The sequence below is a fragment of the Mustelus asterias genome, unplaced genomic scaffold, assembly GCF_964213995.1.
Source record: "Mustelus asterias unplaced genomic scaffold, sMusAst1.hap1.1 HAP1_SCAFFOLD_3333, whole genome shotgun sequence".
Classification (NCBI taxonomy): Eukaryota; Metazoa; Chordata; class Chondrichthyes; order Carcharhiniformes; family Triakidae; genus Mustelus; species Mustelus asterias.
The window spans coordinates 10,001-25,000 of NW_027593278.1; the positions used below are offsets into that span (position 1 = coordinate 10,001).

General features: G+C 54.3%; 1 protein-coding gene across 1 annotated transcript in view; it reads left to right on the plus strand.

Annotated features, from left to right (window-relative positions):
• Positions 1–11,528, plus strand: part of LOC144490470 (adenosine receptor A2b-like) — a 15,383-nt gene extending 3,855 nt beyond the window's left edge. Inside the window, exons 2-3 of the mRNA XM_078208215.1 lie at positions 592–949; positions 10,826–11,528. Of these exons, the coding sequence (XP_078064341.1) occupies positions 592–949; positions 10,826–11,528 (1,061 nt within the window). The remainder of the gene's footprint in view (positions 1–591; positions 950–10,825) is intronic.
• Positions 11,529–15,000: the final 3,472 nt, after the last annotated feature.

Sequence of the window (15,000 nt, forward strand, 5' to 3'; positions counted from 1 at the left end):
CAATGGGCGGAGAGTCTGTGACGCTCTACGGAGGCTTTGGAGAGGGTACAGAAAAGATTTACCAGGATGTTGCCTGGTATGGAGGGCATTAGCTATGAGGAGAGGTTGGAGAAACTTGGTTTGTTCTCACTGGAACGACGGAGGTTGAGGGGAGACCTGATAGAAGTCTACAAGATGATGAGGGACAGAGTGGATAGTCAGAAGCTTTTTCCCCAGGGTGGAAGAGTCAATTACTCGGGGAGCACAGGTTTAAGGTGCGAGGGGCAAGGTTTAAAGGAGATGTACGAGGCAGATTTTTTACACAGAGGGTGGTGGGTGCCTGGAACTCGCTGCCGGGGGAGGGAGTGGAAGCGGAGACGGTCGTGACTTTTAAGGGGCATCTTGACAAATCCATGAATAGGTTGGGAATAGAGGGATACGGTCCCTGGAAGGGGAGGAGGTTTTAGTTCAGTCGGGGGCAGCATGGACGGTGCAGGAGGGGCCGAAGGGCCTGTCCCTGTGCTGGAATCTTCTTTGTTTGTATGAAACTCATTATCTCTCTCTCTCTCCTTCCCTCACTCCGTCCACCTCCGCTGCTCTGACCCGTGCTAGGCCTGGGACACGAGGATAAGGCAGCACGCGGGTCGATCGTAACATCGCTCTACATCGCAGTGGAGGTCCTCATCGCGGTGTTGGCGATCGCGGGCAACATCTTGGTGTGCTGGGCAGTGAGGACTAACCCACGGTTAAGGAGCACCACCAATTACTTCCTGGTGTCACTGGCAGTGGCAGACTTCGCCGTGGGGGTCCTCGTGATACCGGCGTCCATCGTGATCAGCGTGAAGTTGGCCATGAATGTCCACGGGTGTCTGTTCCTCGCCTGTCTGGTCTTGATTTTCACCCAGAATTCCATCTTCAGCCTCTTGGCAATCGCCATAGACCGATATCTTGCGGTAAAGCATCCACTCAGGTAATCGCACTGTGGGAGGGTCAGTGCTGAGGGAGTGCCGCACTGTGGGAGGGTGAGTGCTGAGGGAGCGCCGCACTGTGGGAGGGTCGGTGCTGAGGGAGCGCCCGCACTGTGGGAGGGTCAGTGCTGAGGGAGCGCCGCGCTGTGGGAGGGTCAGTGCTGAGGGAGCGCCGCACTGTGGGAGGGTCGGTGCTGAGGGAGCGCCGCACTGTGGGAGGGTCAGTGCTGAGGGAGCGCCGCACTGTGGGAGGGTCGGTGCTGAGGGAGCGCCCGCACTGTGGGAGGGTCAGTGCTGAGGGAGCGCCGCACTGTGGGAGGGTCAGTGCTGAGGGAGCGCCGCACTGTGGGAGGGTCGGTGCTGAGGGAGCGCCGCACTGTGGGAGGGTTGGTGCTGAGGGAGCGCCCGCACTGTGGGAGGGTCAGTGCTGAGGGAGCGCCGCACTGTGGGAGGGTTGGTGCTGAGGGAGCGCCCGCACTGTGGGAGGGTCGGTGCTGAGGGAGCGCCGCACTGTGGGAGGGTCAGTGCTGAGGGAGCGCCGCACTGTGGGAGGGTCAGTGCTGAGGGAGCGCCGCACTGTGGGTCAGTGCTGAGAGAGCGCCGCACTGTGGGAGGGTCAGTGCTGAGGGAGCGCCGCACTGTGGGAGGGTCGGTGCTGAGGGAGCACCGTGGGAACTGATTGCTCTCTGAGTTTACAAAATAAATCTTGGCACAATTCCAAATGGGTGAGTGCCAAAATCTCAGCTTTGGAATTAAATTTAGTTTTCAGATGCTCTTGTTGGCAGAAAAAGGGGATTAATGTTTCATGACGGCTCTTTGACAAGTTATGAAAAATAACCATTCAATTCTGGCTTCCCGAAAATTAATCTATCGAAGTGCTGTACCTGTCCTGGGAGTGTTTGATGGGGACAGTGCAGAGGGAGCTTTACTCTGTATCTAACCCCGTGCTGTACCTGTCCTGGGAGTGTTTGATGGGGGACAGTGCAGAGGGAGCTTTACTCTGTATCTAACCCCGTGGTGTACCTGTCCTGGGAGTGTTTGATGGGGACAGTGTAGAGGGAGATTTACTCTGTATCTAACCCCGTGCTGTACCTGTCCTGGGAGTGTTTGATGGGGGACAGTGTCGAGGGAGCTTTACTCTGTATCTAACCCCGTGCTGTACCTGTACTGGGAGTGTTTGATGGGGACAGTGCAGAGGGAGCTTTACTCTGTATCTAACCCCGTGCTGTACCTGTCCTGGGACTGTTTGATGGGGACAGTGTAGAGGGAGCTTTACTCTGTATCGAACTCCTTGCTGTACCTGTCCTGGGACTGTTTGATGGGGACAGTGTAGAGGGAGCTTTACTCTGTATCGAACCCCGTGCTGTACCTGTCCTGGGTGTGTTTGATGGGGGGCAGTGTAGAGGGAGCTTTACTCTGTATCTAACCCCGTGCAGTCCCTGTCCTGGGAGTGTTTGATGGGGGACAGTGTAGAGGGAGCTTTACTCTGTATCTAACCCCGTGCTGTACCTGTCCTGGGAGTGTTTGATGGGGACAGTGTAGAGGGAGCTTTACTCTGTATCTAACCCCGTGCTGTACCTGTCCTGGGTGTGTTTGATGGGGGGCAGTGTAGAGGGAGGTTTACTCTGTATCTAACCCCGTGCTGTACCTGTCCTGGGAGTGTTTGATGGGGGACAGTGTAGAGGGGGGTTTACTCTGTATCTAACCCCGTGCGGTACCTGGCCTGGGAGTGTTTGATGGGGGACAGTGTCGAGGGAGCTTTACTCTGTATCTAACCCCGTGCTGTACCTGTCCTGGGAGTGTTTGATGCGGACAGTGCAGAGGGAGCTTTACTCTGTATCTAACCCCGTGCTGTACCTGTCCTGGGAGTGTTTGATGGGGGACAGTGTAGAGGGAGCTTTACTCTGTATCTAACCCCGTGCTGTACCTGTCCTGGGACTGTTTGATGGGGACAGTGTCGAGGGAGCTTCATTCTGTATCTAACCCCGTGCTGTACCTGTCCTGGGAGTGTTTGATGGGGGACAGTGTAGAGGCAGCTTCACTCTGTATCTAACCCCGTGCTGTACCTGTCCTGGGAGTGTTTGATGGGGGACAGTGTAGAGGGAGCTTTACTCTGTATCTAACCCCGTGCTGTACCTGTCCTGGGAGTGTTTGATGGGGACAGTGTAGAGGGAGCTTTACTCTGTATCTAACCCTGTGCTGTACCTGCCCTGGGAGTGTTTGATGGGGGACAGTGTAGAGGGAGCTTTACTCTGTATCTAACCCCGTGCTGTACCTGTCCTGGGAGTGTTTGATGGGGACAGTGTAGAGGGAGCTTTACTCTGTATCTAACCCCGTGCTGTACCTGTCCTGGGAGTGTTTGATGGGGACAGTGTAGAGGGAGCTTTACTCTGTATCTAACCCCGTGCTGTACCTGTCCTGGGAGTGTTTGATGGGGGACAGTGTCGAGGGAGCTTTACTCTGTATCTAACCCCGTACTGTACCTGTCCTGGGAGTGTTTGATGGGGGACAGTGTAGAGGGAGCTTTACTCTGTATCTAACCCCGTGCTGTACCTGTCCTGGGAGTGTTTGATGGGGGACAGTGTAGAGGGAGCTTTACTCTGTATCTAACCCCGTGCTGTACCTGTCCTGGGAGTGTTTGATGGGGACAGTGTAGAGGGAGCTTTACTCTGTATCTAACCCCGTGCTGTACCTGTCCTGGGAGTGTTTGATGGGGGACAGTGCAGAGGGAGCTTTACTCTGTATCTAACCCCGTGCTGTACCTGTCCTGGGAGTGTTTGATGGGGGACAGTGTAGAGGGAGCTTTACTCTGTATCTAACCCCGTGCTGTACCTGTCCTGGGAGTGTTTGATGGGGACAGTGTAGAGGGAGCTTTACTCTGTATCTAACCCCGTGCTGTACCTGTCCTGGGAGTGTTTGATGGGGGACAGTGCAGAGGGAGCTTTACTCTGTATCTAACCCCGTGCTGTCCCTGTCCTGGGAGTGTTTGATGGGGACAGTGTAGAGGGAGCTTTACTCTGTATCGAACCCCGTGCTGTACCTGTCCTGGGAGTGTTTGATGGGGACAGTGTAGAGGGAGCTTTACTCTGTATCTAACCCCGTGCTGTACCTGTCCTGGGAGTGTTTGATGGGGACAGTGTAGAGGGAGCTTTACTCTGTATCTAACCCCGTGTTGTACCTGTCCTGGGAGTGTTTGATGGGGGACAGTGTAGAGGGAGCTTTACTCTGTATCTAACCCCGTGCTGTACCTGTCCTCGGAGTGTTTGATGGGGGACAGTGTAGAGGGAGCTTTACTCTGTATCTAACCCCGTGCTGTACCTGTCCTGGGAGTGTTTGATGGGGGACAGTGTAGAGGGTGCTTTACTCTGTATCTAACCCCGTGCTGTCCCTGTCCTGGGAGTGTTTGATGGGGGACAGTGTAGAGGGAGCTTTACTCTGTATCTAACCCCGTGCTGTACCTGTCCTGGGAGTGTTTGATGGGGACAGTGTAGAGGGAGCTTTACTCTGTATCTAACCCCGTGCTGTACCTGTCCTGGGAGTGTTTGATGGGGGACAGTGTAGAGGGAGTTTTACTCTGTATCTAACCCCGTGCTGTACCTGTCCTGGGAGTGTTTGATGGGGACAGTGGAGAGGGAGCTTTACTCTGTATCTAACCCCGTGCTGTACCTGTCCTGGGAGTGTTTGACGGGGGACAGTGTAGAGGGAGCTTTACTCTGTATCTAACCCCGTGCTGTACCTGTCCTGGGAGTGTTTGACGGGGGACAGTGTAGAGGGAGCTTCACTCTGTATCTAACCCTGTGCTGTACCTGTCCTGGGAGTGTTTGATGGGGGACAGTGCAGAGGGAGCTTCACTCTGTATCTAACCCCGTGCTGTACCTGTCCTGCGAGTGTTTGATGGGGGACAGTGTAGAGGCAGCTTCACTCTGTATCTAACCCCGTGCTGTACCTGTCCTGGGAGTGTTTGATGGGGGACAGTGTAGAGGGAGCTTTACTCTGTATCTAACCCCGTGCTGTACCTGTCCTGGGAGTGTTTGATGGGTGATGCACTATCAATAAGGCGAAAGACTACCGATATGCCAATATAAGTGTAGGCTTTTATTCACAACAGAATCAGGAGCAGATCCCAACAATTAACCGACCTGGACTGAACAAGGGGGAGGAGACAGCCACCTTTATACTAGGTGCTGAGGGGAGGAACCAAACTGGAAGGGGATGTGTCCAGGTATGACAAACACACACAACGGTGGTCCATATAGGACAAAGGCACAACTGAGGTCCACCACATTCACCCCTTCCTTTTAAAAAAACAATACGGGGGTGAAGCGGAAACAATATCACAAGTCCAGACGAACCGGTGGCTTGATCCGTCGTCGCGATCGTCGTAGTGCAGGTCGCAGAGTCGTCCGAGCAGGGAGCGATGTCGGCCCAGGCTCCGTACAGTGAGCGTCGAGAGAAGGCGCTGGGTGGTGTGAAGCGGACCGATCCGTCGTCCCGTCCAGTCGTCGGGTACTGCGTGGCGACGGCTCCGGCGACTCAAGTGAGCTGTACATAGGGGCGAGAGGAGCGAGCAGTGGCCCTGGTGGCGTATGGGGAACAGTGGGAACCGGAGCTGGGGGGTGGGGGGCTGCAACAGGCTCTGGGCGCACTACAGGGACAGGGACTGAGGGAGGAAGAGGCGTAGCAGTCTCCGAATGGACGACACCAGGGACCGTGGGGCGGAAGGACGTGGTGACCTCCGGGGCACCCGCGGGTGCCAAGTCACGGACAGAAACCGTGTCCTCCCGCCCATCAGGGTACGCTACATAAGCATATTGGGGATTAGCATGGAGCAGTTGGACCTCCTCGACCAAGGGATCTGCCTTATGGGTCCGGACATGCTTCCGAAGCAGGACGGGTCCCGGGGACATCAGCCAATCCGGGAGCGAAGTACCCGAGGAGGACTTCCTGGGAAATGAAAACATCCGCTCGTGAGGGGTCGTATTGGTCGCTGTGCACAAGAGTGACCTAATGGAATGTAATGCGTCCGGAAGGACGTCTTGCCAACGGCTGACTGGAAGGCCCCTAGACCGTAACGCTAATAGAACGGCCTTCCAGACGGTTGCGTTCTCCCGCTCTACTTGACCATTGCCCCTGGGGTTATAGCTAGTGGTGCGGCTGGAGGCAACGCCTTTGGCGAGCAGGTACTGCCTCAGCTCATCACTCATGAAAGAGGACCCACGGTCGCTATGAATATAGGCTGGGAAGCCGAACAGGGTGAAGAGCTTGTTCAGGGTCCGAATCACTGTAGCCGTGGTCATGTCCGAGCAGGGGAAGGCAAAAGGGAAACGTGAGTATTCGTCAATGATATTCAGGAAATAAACATTGCGGTTAGAGGAGGGGAGGGGGCCTTTAAAATCAACGCTAAGGCGCTCGAACGCGCGAGTGGCCTTTACAAGGTGTGCCCTACCTGGCCGGTAGAACTGCGGTTTGCACTCAGCGCAGACCCTGCATTGCCTGGTAATCGTCCGGACTTCCTCGAGGGAGAAGGGCAGGTTATGGGACTTGACAAAGTGGAAAAATCTGGTGACACCCGGGTGACAGAGGTCGTTATGGAGGGACTGTAGCTGGTCTAGTTGGGCACTGGCACATGATCCACGGGACAGGGCGTCTGGGGGCTCATTGAGCTTCCCGGGCCGGTACATGATGTCATATCTGTAGGTGGAGAGCTCAATCCTCCACCGCAAGATCTTGTCATTCTTAATCTTGCCCTTTTGCCTGGTGTTAAACAGGAAGGCAACTGACCGCTGGTCCGTAATTAAGGTGAATCGTTGGCCCGCGAGATAATGGCGCCAGTGCCGGACGGCTTCCACGATGGCCTGGGCCTCCTTCTCGACCGAGGAGTGTCGAATCTCAGGGCCTTGTAAGGTCCGGGAAAAGAAGGCCACCGGACGGCCCCTCTGGTTAAGGGTGGCGGCTAGGGCAAAGTCAGACGCATCACTTTCCACTTGGAATGGGATGGATTCGTCCACAGCGTGCATCGCGGCCTTCGCGATGTCCGCTTTGATGTCATCGAAGGCCCGACAGGCCTCCTCCGCCAGGGGAAAAGAGGTCGATTTTAGAAGCGGACGGGCTTTATCTGCGTAACGGGGAACCCACTGGGCATAATAGGAGAAGAAGCCCAGGCATCTCCTCAGTGCTTTGAGGGTAGTAGGGAGGGGAAGCTGCATAAGGGGACGCATACGGGCTGGGTCGGGGCCAAGGACACCATTTTCTATCACGTACCCAAGGATGGCGAGGCGGCGTGTCCGGAAAACACACTTCGCCTCATTGTATGTGAGGTTCAGGAGAGTGGCCGTACGAAGGAATTTTTGTAGGTTGGCATCATGGTCCTGCAGGTCATGGCCGCAGATGGTGACGTTATCCAGATACGGGAAAGTGGCCCGTAGTCCGTGCTGGTCCACCATTTGATCCATGGCCCGTTGGAAGACTGAGACCCCATTGGTGACACCAAAGGGGACTCGGAGGAACTGGTAGAGGCGGCCATCCGCCTCAAAGGCAGTGTATGGGCGATCCTCCGAGCGGATAGGGAGCTGGTGGTAAGCCGATTTCAAATCGATCGTTGAAAAAACCCTATAGTGCGCGATGCGGTTGACTATGTCTGCGATACGGGGAAGAGGATATGCATCTAGTTGGGTATACCTGTTTATGGTCTGGCTGTAGTCAATCACCATGCGGTGTTTCTCCCCCGATTTAACTACGACCACTTGCGCCCTCCAGGGGCTGGTGCTGGCCTGGATAATCCCTTCCTGGAGCAAACGTTGTACCTCGGACCGAATGAAGGCCCGGTCATCCGCACTATAGCGCCTACTCTTGGTGGCTATAGGCCTACAATCCGGGGTGAGGTTATCAAATAAGGGGGGGGGTGATCTTGAGGGTCGAGAGACTGCAGGCGGTGCGCGAGGGGCGCTGCCGTGACGGCGCCTTGCAGACGGAGAGCGGGGGATAAGGGCCATCGTACTGCAGGGTGACGCTTCTATGATGGCTGAGGAAATCTAACCCCAGCAGTACAGCTGCGCAGAGTCGCGGCAGCACGAGGAGCCGAAAACGCTCGTAGACTGTGCCCTGTACCGTCAGCGTCACCAAGCAGCACCCGAGGACCTCCACTGAGTGAGAATTCGAGGCCATGGAGATGGTCTGGCTCCAGGGTCGCACGGGAAGGGCATATTGACGCACTGTGCGAGGGAGTATAAAACTTTCCGTGCTCCCACAGTCAAACAGGCAGTTTTCTGCATAACCATTTCCCTTGATCTCCATTATGGACTTGGAGAGTTGATGTGGCTGCGACTGGTCCAGGCAAATCGATGCCACTGTTGAATTAAAGAAGAATCCATCTTCGTCGCCGTCTGATGACGTCACGGATGAAGCTTCCTGCTCAGCTTGCCTTGATGCCAGTCTCAAAGATGGCGACTCCCGCACTTCCGGTGACCGCATCAAAGATGGCGATTCCCGCACTTCCGGTGACCGCATCCAAGATGGAGATTCGCGCGCAGCCGCCGCCTGCATCAAAGATGGCCGCGCCCTCGGAGCACACATGGCTCCACGAGTCTTCAGAAGCGGCTTTGCTCTGCAGACTTTAACAAAGTGGCCTAGCTTACCGCATCCGGAGCAAATCGCGTCCTTTGCCGGGCAGTGACGCCGAGGGTGCTTAGGGAGGCCACAAAAGTAACATTTGGGCCCTGCTGGAGCAGCCGTCGCAGTGGAGCCGTCGGTGGAACGGGATCCAAGGTAAGACCCGAGATTATGGGAGGCTGCTTCTAACGTTTCAGCCATCGTGGCCGTTTTCCGGAGGTCTAGGTCATCTTGTTCCAGCAGACGCTGCTGGATGTATGTAGACTCAATGCCCGCAACGTAGGCGTCGCGGATCAGATCCTCCGTGTTCTGAGCTGCTGAAACAGCCTTACAGTCGCATGCTCGGGCGAGGACTCGCAGGGCGCGCAGAAATTGGGCGCACGATTCTCCTGGCTGCTGTTTGCGGGTAGTTAGGAGGTGTCTGGCGTAAACCACGTTAGGGCTCTTTCGGAACTGCCCTTTTAGGAGTTCGATAGCGTCCGCGTAAGTAGCAGCGTCCCGGAAGATTCCATAGACAGTTTCGCTTACCCGGGCGCGGAGCACGTGGAGTTTAGCAGCGTCGGTGTCGATGGCCGTAGCGGTGTCGACGAATGCTTCGAAGCAGTCCAACCAATGATCAAATTTATCAGAGGCTCCAACCTCTTGAGGGTCTAAAGCTAACTTGTCGGGTTTTAGAAACTGCTCCATACTAGTAACTGTTGTGAATAAAATTGATGCGCTATCAATAAGGCGAAAGACTACCGATATGCCAATATAAGTGTAGGCTTTTATTCACAACAGAATCAGGAGCAGATCCCAACAATTAACCGACCTGGACTGAACAAGGGGGAGGAGACAGCCACCTTTATACTAGGTGCTGAGGGGAGGAACCAAACTGGAAGGGGATGTGTCCAGGTATGACAAACACACACAACGGTGGTCCATATAGGACAAAGTCACAACTGAGGTCCACCACAATGGGGACAGTGTCGAAGGAGCTTTACTCTGTATCTAACCCTGTGCTGTACCTGCCCTGGGAGTGTTTGATGGGGGACAGTGTAGAGGGAGCTTTACTCTGTATCTAACCCCGTGTTGTACCTGTCCTGGGAGTGTTTGATGGGGACAGTGTAGAGGGAGCTTTACTCTGTATCTAACCCCGTGCTGTACCTGTCCTGGGAGTGTTTGATGGGGACAGTGTAGAGGGAGCTTTACTCTGTATCTAACCCCGTGCTGTACCTGTCCTGGGAGTGTTTGATGGGGGACAGTGTAGAGGGAGCTTTACTCTGTATCTAACCCCGTGCTGTACCTGTCCTGGGAGTGTTTGATGGGGACAGTGTAGAGGGAGCTTTACTCTGTATCTAACCCCGTGCTGTACCTGTCCTGGGAGTGTTTGATGGGGGACAGTGCAGAGGGAGCTTTACTCTGTATCTAACCCCGTGCTGTCCATGTCCTGGGAGTGTTTGATGGGGACAGTGTAGAGGGAGCTTTACTCTGTATCGAACCCCGTGCTGTACCTGTCCTGGGAGTGTTTGATGGGGACAGTGTAGAGGGAGCTTTACTCTGTATCTAACCCCGTGCTGTACCTGTCCTGGGAGTGTTTGATGGGGACAGTGTGGAGGGAGCTTTACTCTGTATCTAACCCCGTGTTGTACCTGTCCTGGGAGTGTTTGATGGGGGACAGTGTAGAGGGAGCTTTACTCTGTATCTAACCCCGTGCTGTACCTGTCCTGGGAGTGTTTGATGGGGGACAGTGTAGAGGGAGCTTTACTCTGTATCTAACCCCGTGCTGTACCTGTCCTGGGAGTGTTTGATGGGGGACAGTGTAGAGGGTGCTTTACTCCGTATCTAACCCCGTGCTGTACCTGTCCTGGGAGTGTTTGATGGGGGACAGTGTAGAGGGAGCTTTACTCTGTATCTAACCCCGTGCTGTCCCTGTCCTGGGAGTGTTTGATGGGGGACAGTGCAGAGGGAGCTTTACTCTGTATCTAACCCCGTGCTGTCCATGTCCTGGGAGTGTTTGATGGGGACAGTGTAGAGGGAGCTTTACTCTGTATCGAACCCCGTGCTGTACCTGTCCTGGGAGTGTTTGATGGGGACAGTGTAGAGGGAGCTTTACTCTGTATCTAACCCCGTGCTGTACCTGTCCTGGGAGTGTTTGATGGGGACAGTGTAGAGGGAGCTTTACTCTGTATCTAACCCCGTGCTGTACCTGTCCTGGGAGTGTTTGATGGGGGACAGTGTAGAGGGAGCTTCACTCTGTATCTAACGCCGTTGCTCTCTCTCTGGTACAGATACCCGGTGCTGGTGACCAGCAGACGGACCCATCTCTTGATCGCCCTCCTCTGGGTGTTGTCGTCAATGCTCGGACTCATTCCGGTTTTTGGATGGAATAGGTCGGCCAGCGCCCGACGGGTGTGCCCGGGCTCCGAGGGGGCGAACGAGACGATGCCCGGGCCCCTGAGCCGGGCCAACGGGAGTGGGCGCCGGTGTGCCCAGGTTTACTGCCTGTTTGAACATGTGGTGGACCTCTCCTACATGGTCTACTGTAACTTCCTGGCCTGTGTGTTGGCGCCCCTTTTGGCCATGTTGGTGATCTATGCCCGCATCTTTGCCGTGGCGCGGCGCCAGTTACGAAGCCTGGGCGGGTGCCCCCGGGCGGTGCTCCGCGGGGAACTCAGAGCTGCCAAGGTCCTCCTCTTGGTGGTGGGCCTCTTTGCCTTGGGTTGGCTGCCCCTTCACTCCCTCAACGCCCTGGGTGCCCTCTGCCCATCCTGCGGGCGTCCCCCTCTCTGGCTAATGGACACCACCATCGTCCTCTCCCACGCCAACTCCGCAGTCAACCCCATCATCTACGCCCTGCGTCTGCGCGAGTTCCGTCTGACGTTCCTGGGCCTCGCCCGCAGGGACTCCTGGCTGGCTAGCCGGGCCCGTGCTCTCAACGCGGGAGCAGGACATCCCCCTGGTCACACGGTGAGGCTAACCATAGAACCATAGAAAATTACAGCTCAGAAACAGGCCCTTTGGCCCTTCTTGTCTGTGCCGAACCATTTTCTGCCTCGTCCCACTGACCTGCACTTGGACCATATCCCTCCACACCCCTCTCATCCATCAACCCGTCCAAGTTTTTCTTAAATGTTAAAAGTGACCCCGCATTTACCACTTTATCCGGCAGCTCATTCCACACTCCCACCACTCTCTGCGTGAAGAAGCCCCCCCTAATATTCCCTTTAAACTTTTCTCCTTTCACCCTTACCCCATGCCCTCTGGTTTTTTTCTCCCCGAGCCTCAGCGGAAAAAGCCTGCTTGCATTCACTCTATCGATACCCATCAAAATCTTATACACCTCTATCAAATCTCCCCTCAATCTTCTACGCTCCAGGGAATAAAGTCCCAACCTATTCAATCTCTCTCTGTAACTCAGCTTCTCAAGTCCCGGCAACATCCTTGTGAACCTTCTCTGCACTCTTTCAACCTTATTTACATCCTTCCTGTAACTAGGTGACCAAAACTGTACACAATATTCTAAATTCGGCCTCACCAATGCCTTATATAACCTTACCATAGCACTCCAACTTTTATACTCGATACTCCGATTTATAAAGGCCAATGTACCAAAGGCACTCTTTACGACCCTATCCACCTGTGACGTCACTTTTAGGGAATTCTGTACCTGTATTCCCAGATCCCTCTGTTCAACTGCACTCTTCAGAGTCCTACCATTTACCCTGTACCCCGTCTCCAACACTCCTGACCGGGAACCGCCAACTCCCTCCCCAACCACAGCCACTCATGAGAATCCCCTCTCCCCCCCAGCACCCTGTGTTACTGACTGTATCTGTACTGATGTTAATCCAGCTCCCTCACACTGTCACTCAGTAACCCCTCTCCCCCCAGCACCCTGTGTTACTGACTGTATCTCTACTGATGTTAATCCAGCTCCCTCACACTGTCACTCAGTAACCCCTCTCCCCCCAGCACCCTGTGTTACTGACTGTATCTCTACTGATGTTAATCCAGCTCCCTCACACTGTCACTCAGTAACCCCTCTCCCCCCAGCACCCTGTGTTACTGACTGTATCTGTACTGATGTTAATCCAGCTCCCTCACACTGTCACTCAGTAACCCCTCTCCCCCCAGCACCCTGTGTTACTGACTGTATCTGTACTGATGTTAATCCAGCTCCCTCACACTGTCACTCAGTAACCCCTCTCCCCCCAGCACCCTGTGTTACTGACTGTATCTGTACTGATGTTAATCCAGCTCCCTCACACTGTCACTCAGTAACCCCTCTCCCCCAGCACCCTGTGTTACTGACTGTATCTGTACTGATGTTAATCCAGCTCCCTCACACCGTCACTCAGTAATCCCTCTCCCCCCAGCACCCTGTGTTACTGACTGTATCTGTACTGATGTTAATCCAGCTCCCTCACACTGTCACTCAGTAACCCCTCTCCCCCAGCGCCCTGTGTTACTGACTGTATCTGTACTGATGTTAATCCAGCTCCCTCACACTGTCACTCAGTAACTCCTCTCTCCCCAGCACCCTGTGTTACTGACTGTATCTGTACTGATGTTAATCCAGCTCCCTCACACTGTCACTCAGTAACCCCTCTCCCCCCAGCACCCTGTGTTACTGACTGTATCTCTGCTGATGTTAATCCAGCTCCCTCACACTGTCACTCTGTAACCCCTCTCCCCCCAGCACCCTGTGTTACTGACTGTATCTGTACTGATGTTAATCCAGCTCCCTCACACTGTCACTCAGTAACCCCTCTCCCCCAGCACCCTGTGTTACTGACTGTATCTGTACTGATGTTAATCCAGCTCCCTCACACTGTCACTCAGTAACTCCTCTCTCCCCCAGCACCCTGTGTTACTGACTGTATCTGTACTGATGTTAATCCAGCTCCCTCACACTGTCACTCAGTAACTCCTCTCTCCCCAGCACACTGTGTTACTGACTGTATCTGTACTGATGTTAATCCAGCTCCCTCACACTGTCACTCAGTAACTCCTCTCTCCCCAGCACCCTGTGTTACTGACTGTATCTGTACTGATGTTAATCCAGCTCCCTCACACTGTCACTCAGTAACTCCTCTCTCCCCAGCACCCTGTGTTACTGACTGTATCTGTACTGATGTTAATCCAGCTCCCTCACACTGTCACTCAGTAACTCCTCTCTCCCCAGCACACTGTGTTACTGACTGTATCTGTACTGATGTTAATCCAGCTCCCTCACACTGTCACTCAGTAACCTCTCTCCCCAGCACCCTGTGTTACTGACTGTATCTCTACTGATGTTAATCCAGCTCCCTCACACTGTCACTCAGTAACCCCTCTCCCCCCAGCACCCTGTGTTACTGACTGTATCTCTACTGATGTTAATCCAGCTCCCTCACACTGTCACTCAGTAACCCCTCTCCCCCAGCACCCTGTGTTACTGACTGTATCTGTACTGATGTTAATCCAGCTCCCTCACACTGTCACTCAGTAACCTCTCTCCCCCAGCACCCTGTGTTACTGACTGTATCTCTACTGATGTTAATCCAGCTCCCTCACACTGTCACTCAGTAACCCCTCTCCCGCAGCACCCTGTGTTACTGACTGTATCTGTACTGATGTTAATCCAGCTCCCTCACACTGTCACTCAGTAACTCCTCTCTCCCCAGCACCCTGTGTTACTGACTGTATCTGTACTGATGTTAATCCAGCTCCCTCACACTGTCACTCAGTAACTCCTCTCTCCCCAGCACCCTGTGTTACTGACTGTATCTGTACTGATGTTAATCCAGCTCCCTCACACTGTCACTCAGTAACTCCTCTCTCCCCAGCACACTGTGTTACTGACTGTATCTGTACTGATGTTAATCCAGCTCCCTCACACTGTCACTCAGTAACCTCTCTCCCCCAGCACCCTGTGTTACTGACTGTATCTCTACTGATGTTAATCCAGCTCCCTCACACTGTCACTCAGTAACCCCTCTCCCCCCAGCACCCTGTGTTACTGACTGTATCTCTACTGATGTTAATCCAGCTCCCTCACACTGTCACTCAGTAACCCCTCTCCCCCAGCACCCTGTGTTACTGACTGTATCTGTACTGATGTTAATCCAGCTCCCTCACACTGTCACTCAGTAACCTCTCTCCCCCAGCACCCTGTGTTACTGACTGTATCTCTACTGATGTTAATCCAGCTCCCTCACACTGTCACTCAGTAACCCCTCTCCCCCCAGCACCCTGTGTTACTGACTGTATCTGTACTGATGTTAATCCAGCTCCCTCACACTGTCACTCAGTAACCCCTCTCCCCCCAGCACCCTGTGTTACTGACTGTATCTGTACTGATGTTAATCCAGCTCCCTCACACTGTCACTCAGTAACCCCTCTCCCGCAGCACCCTGTGTTACTGACTGTATCTGTACTGATGTTAATCCAGCTCCCTCACACTGTCACTCAGTAACCCCTC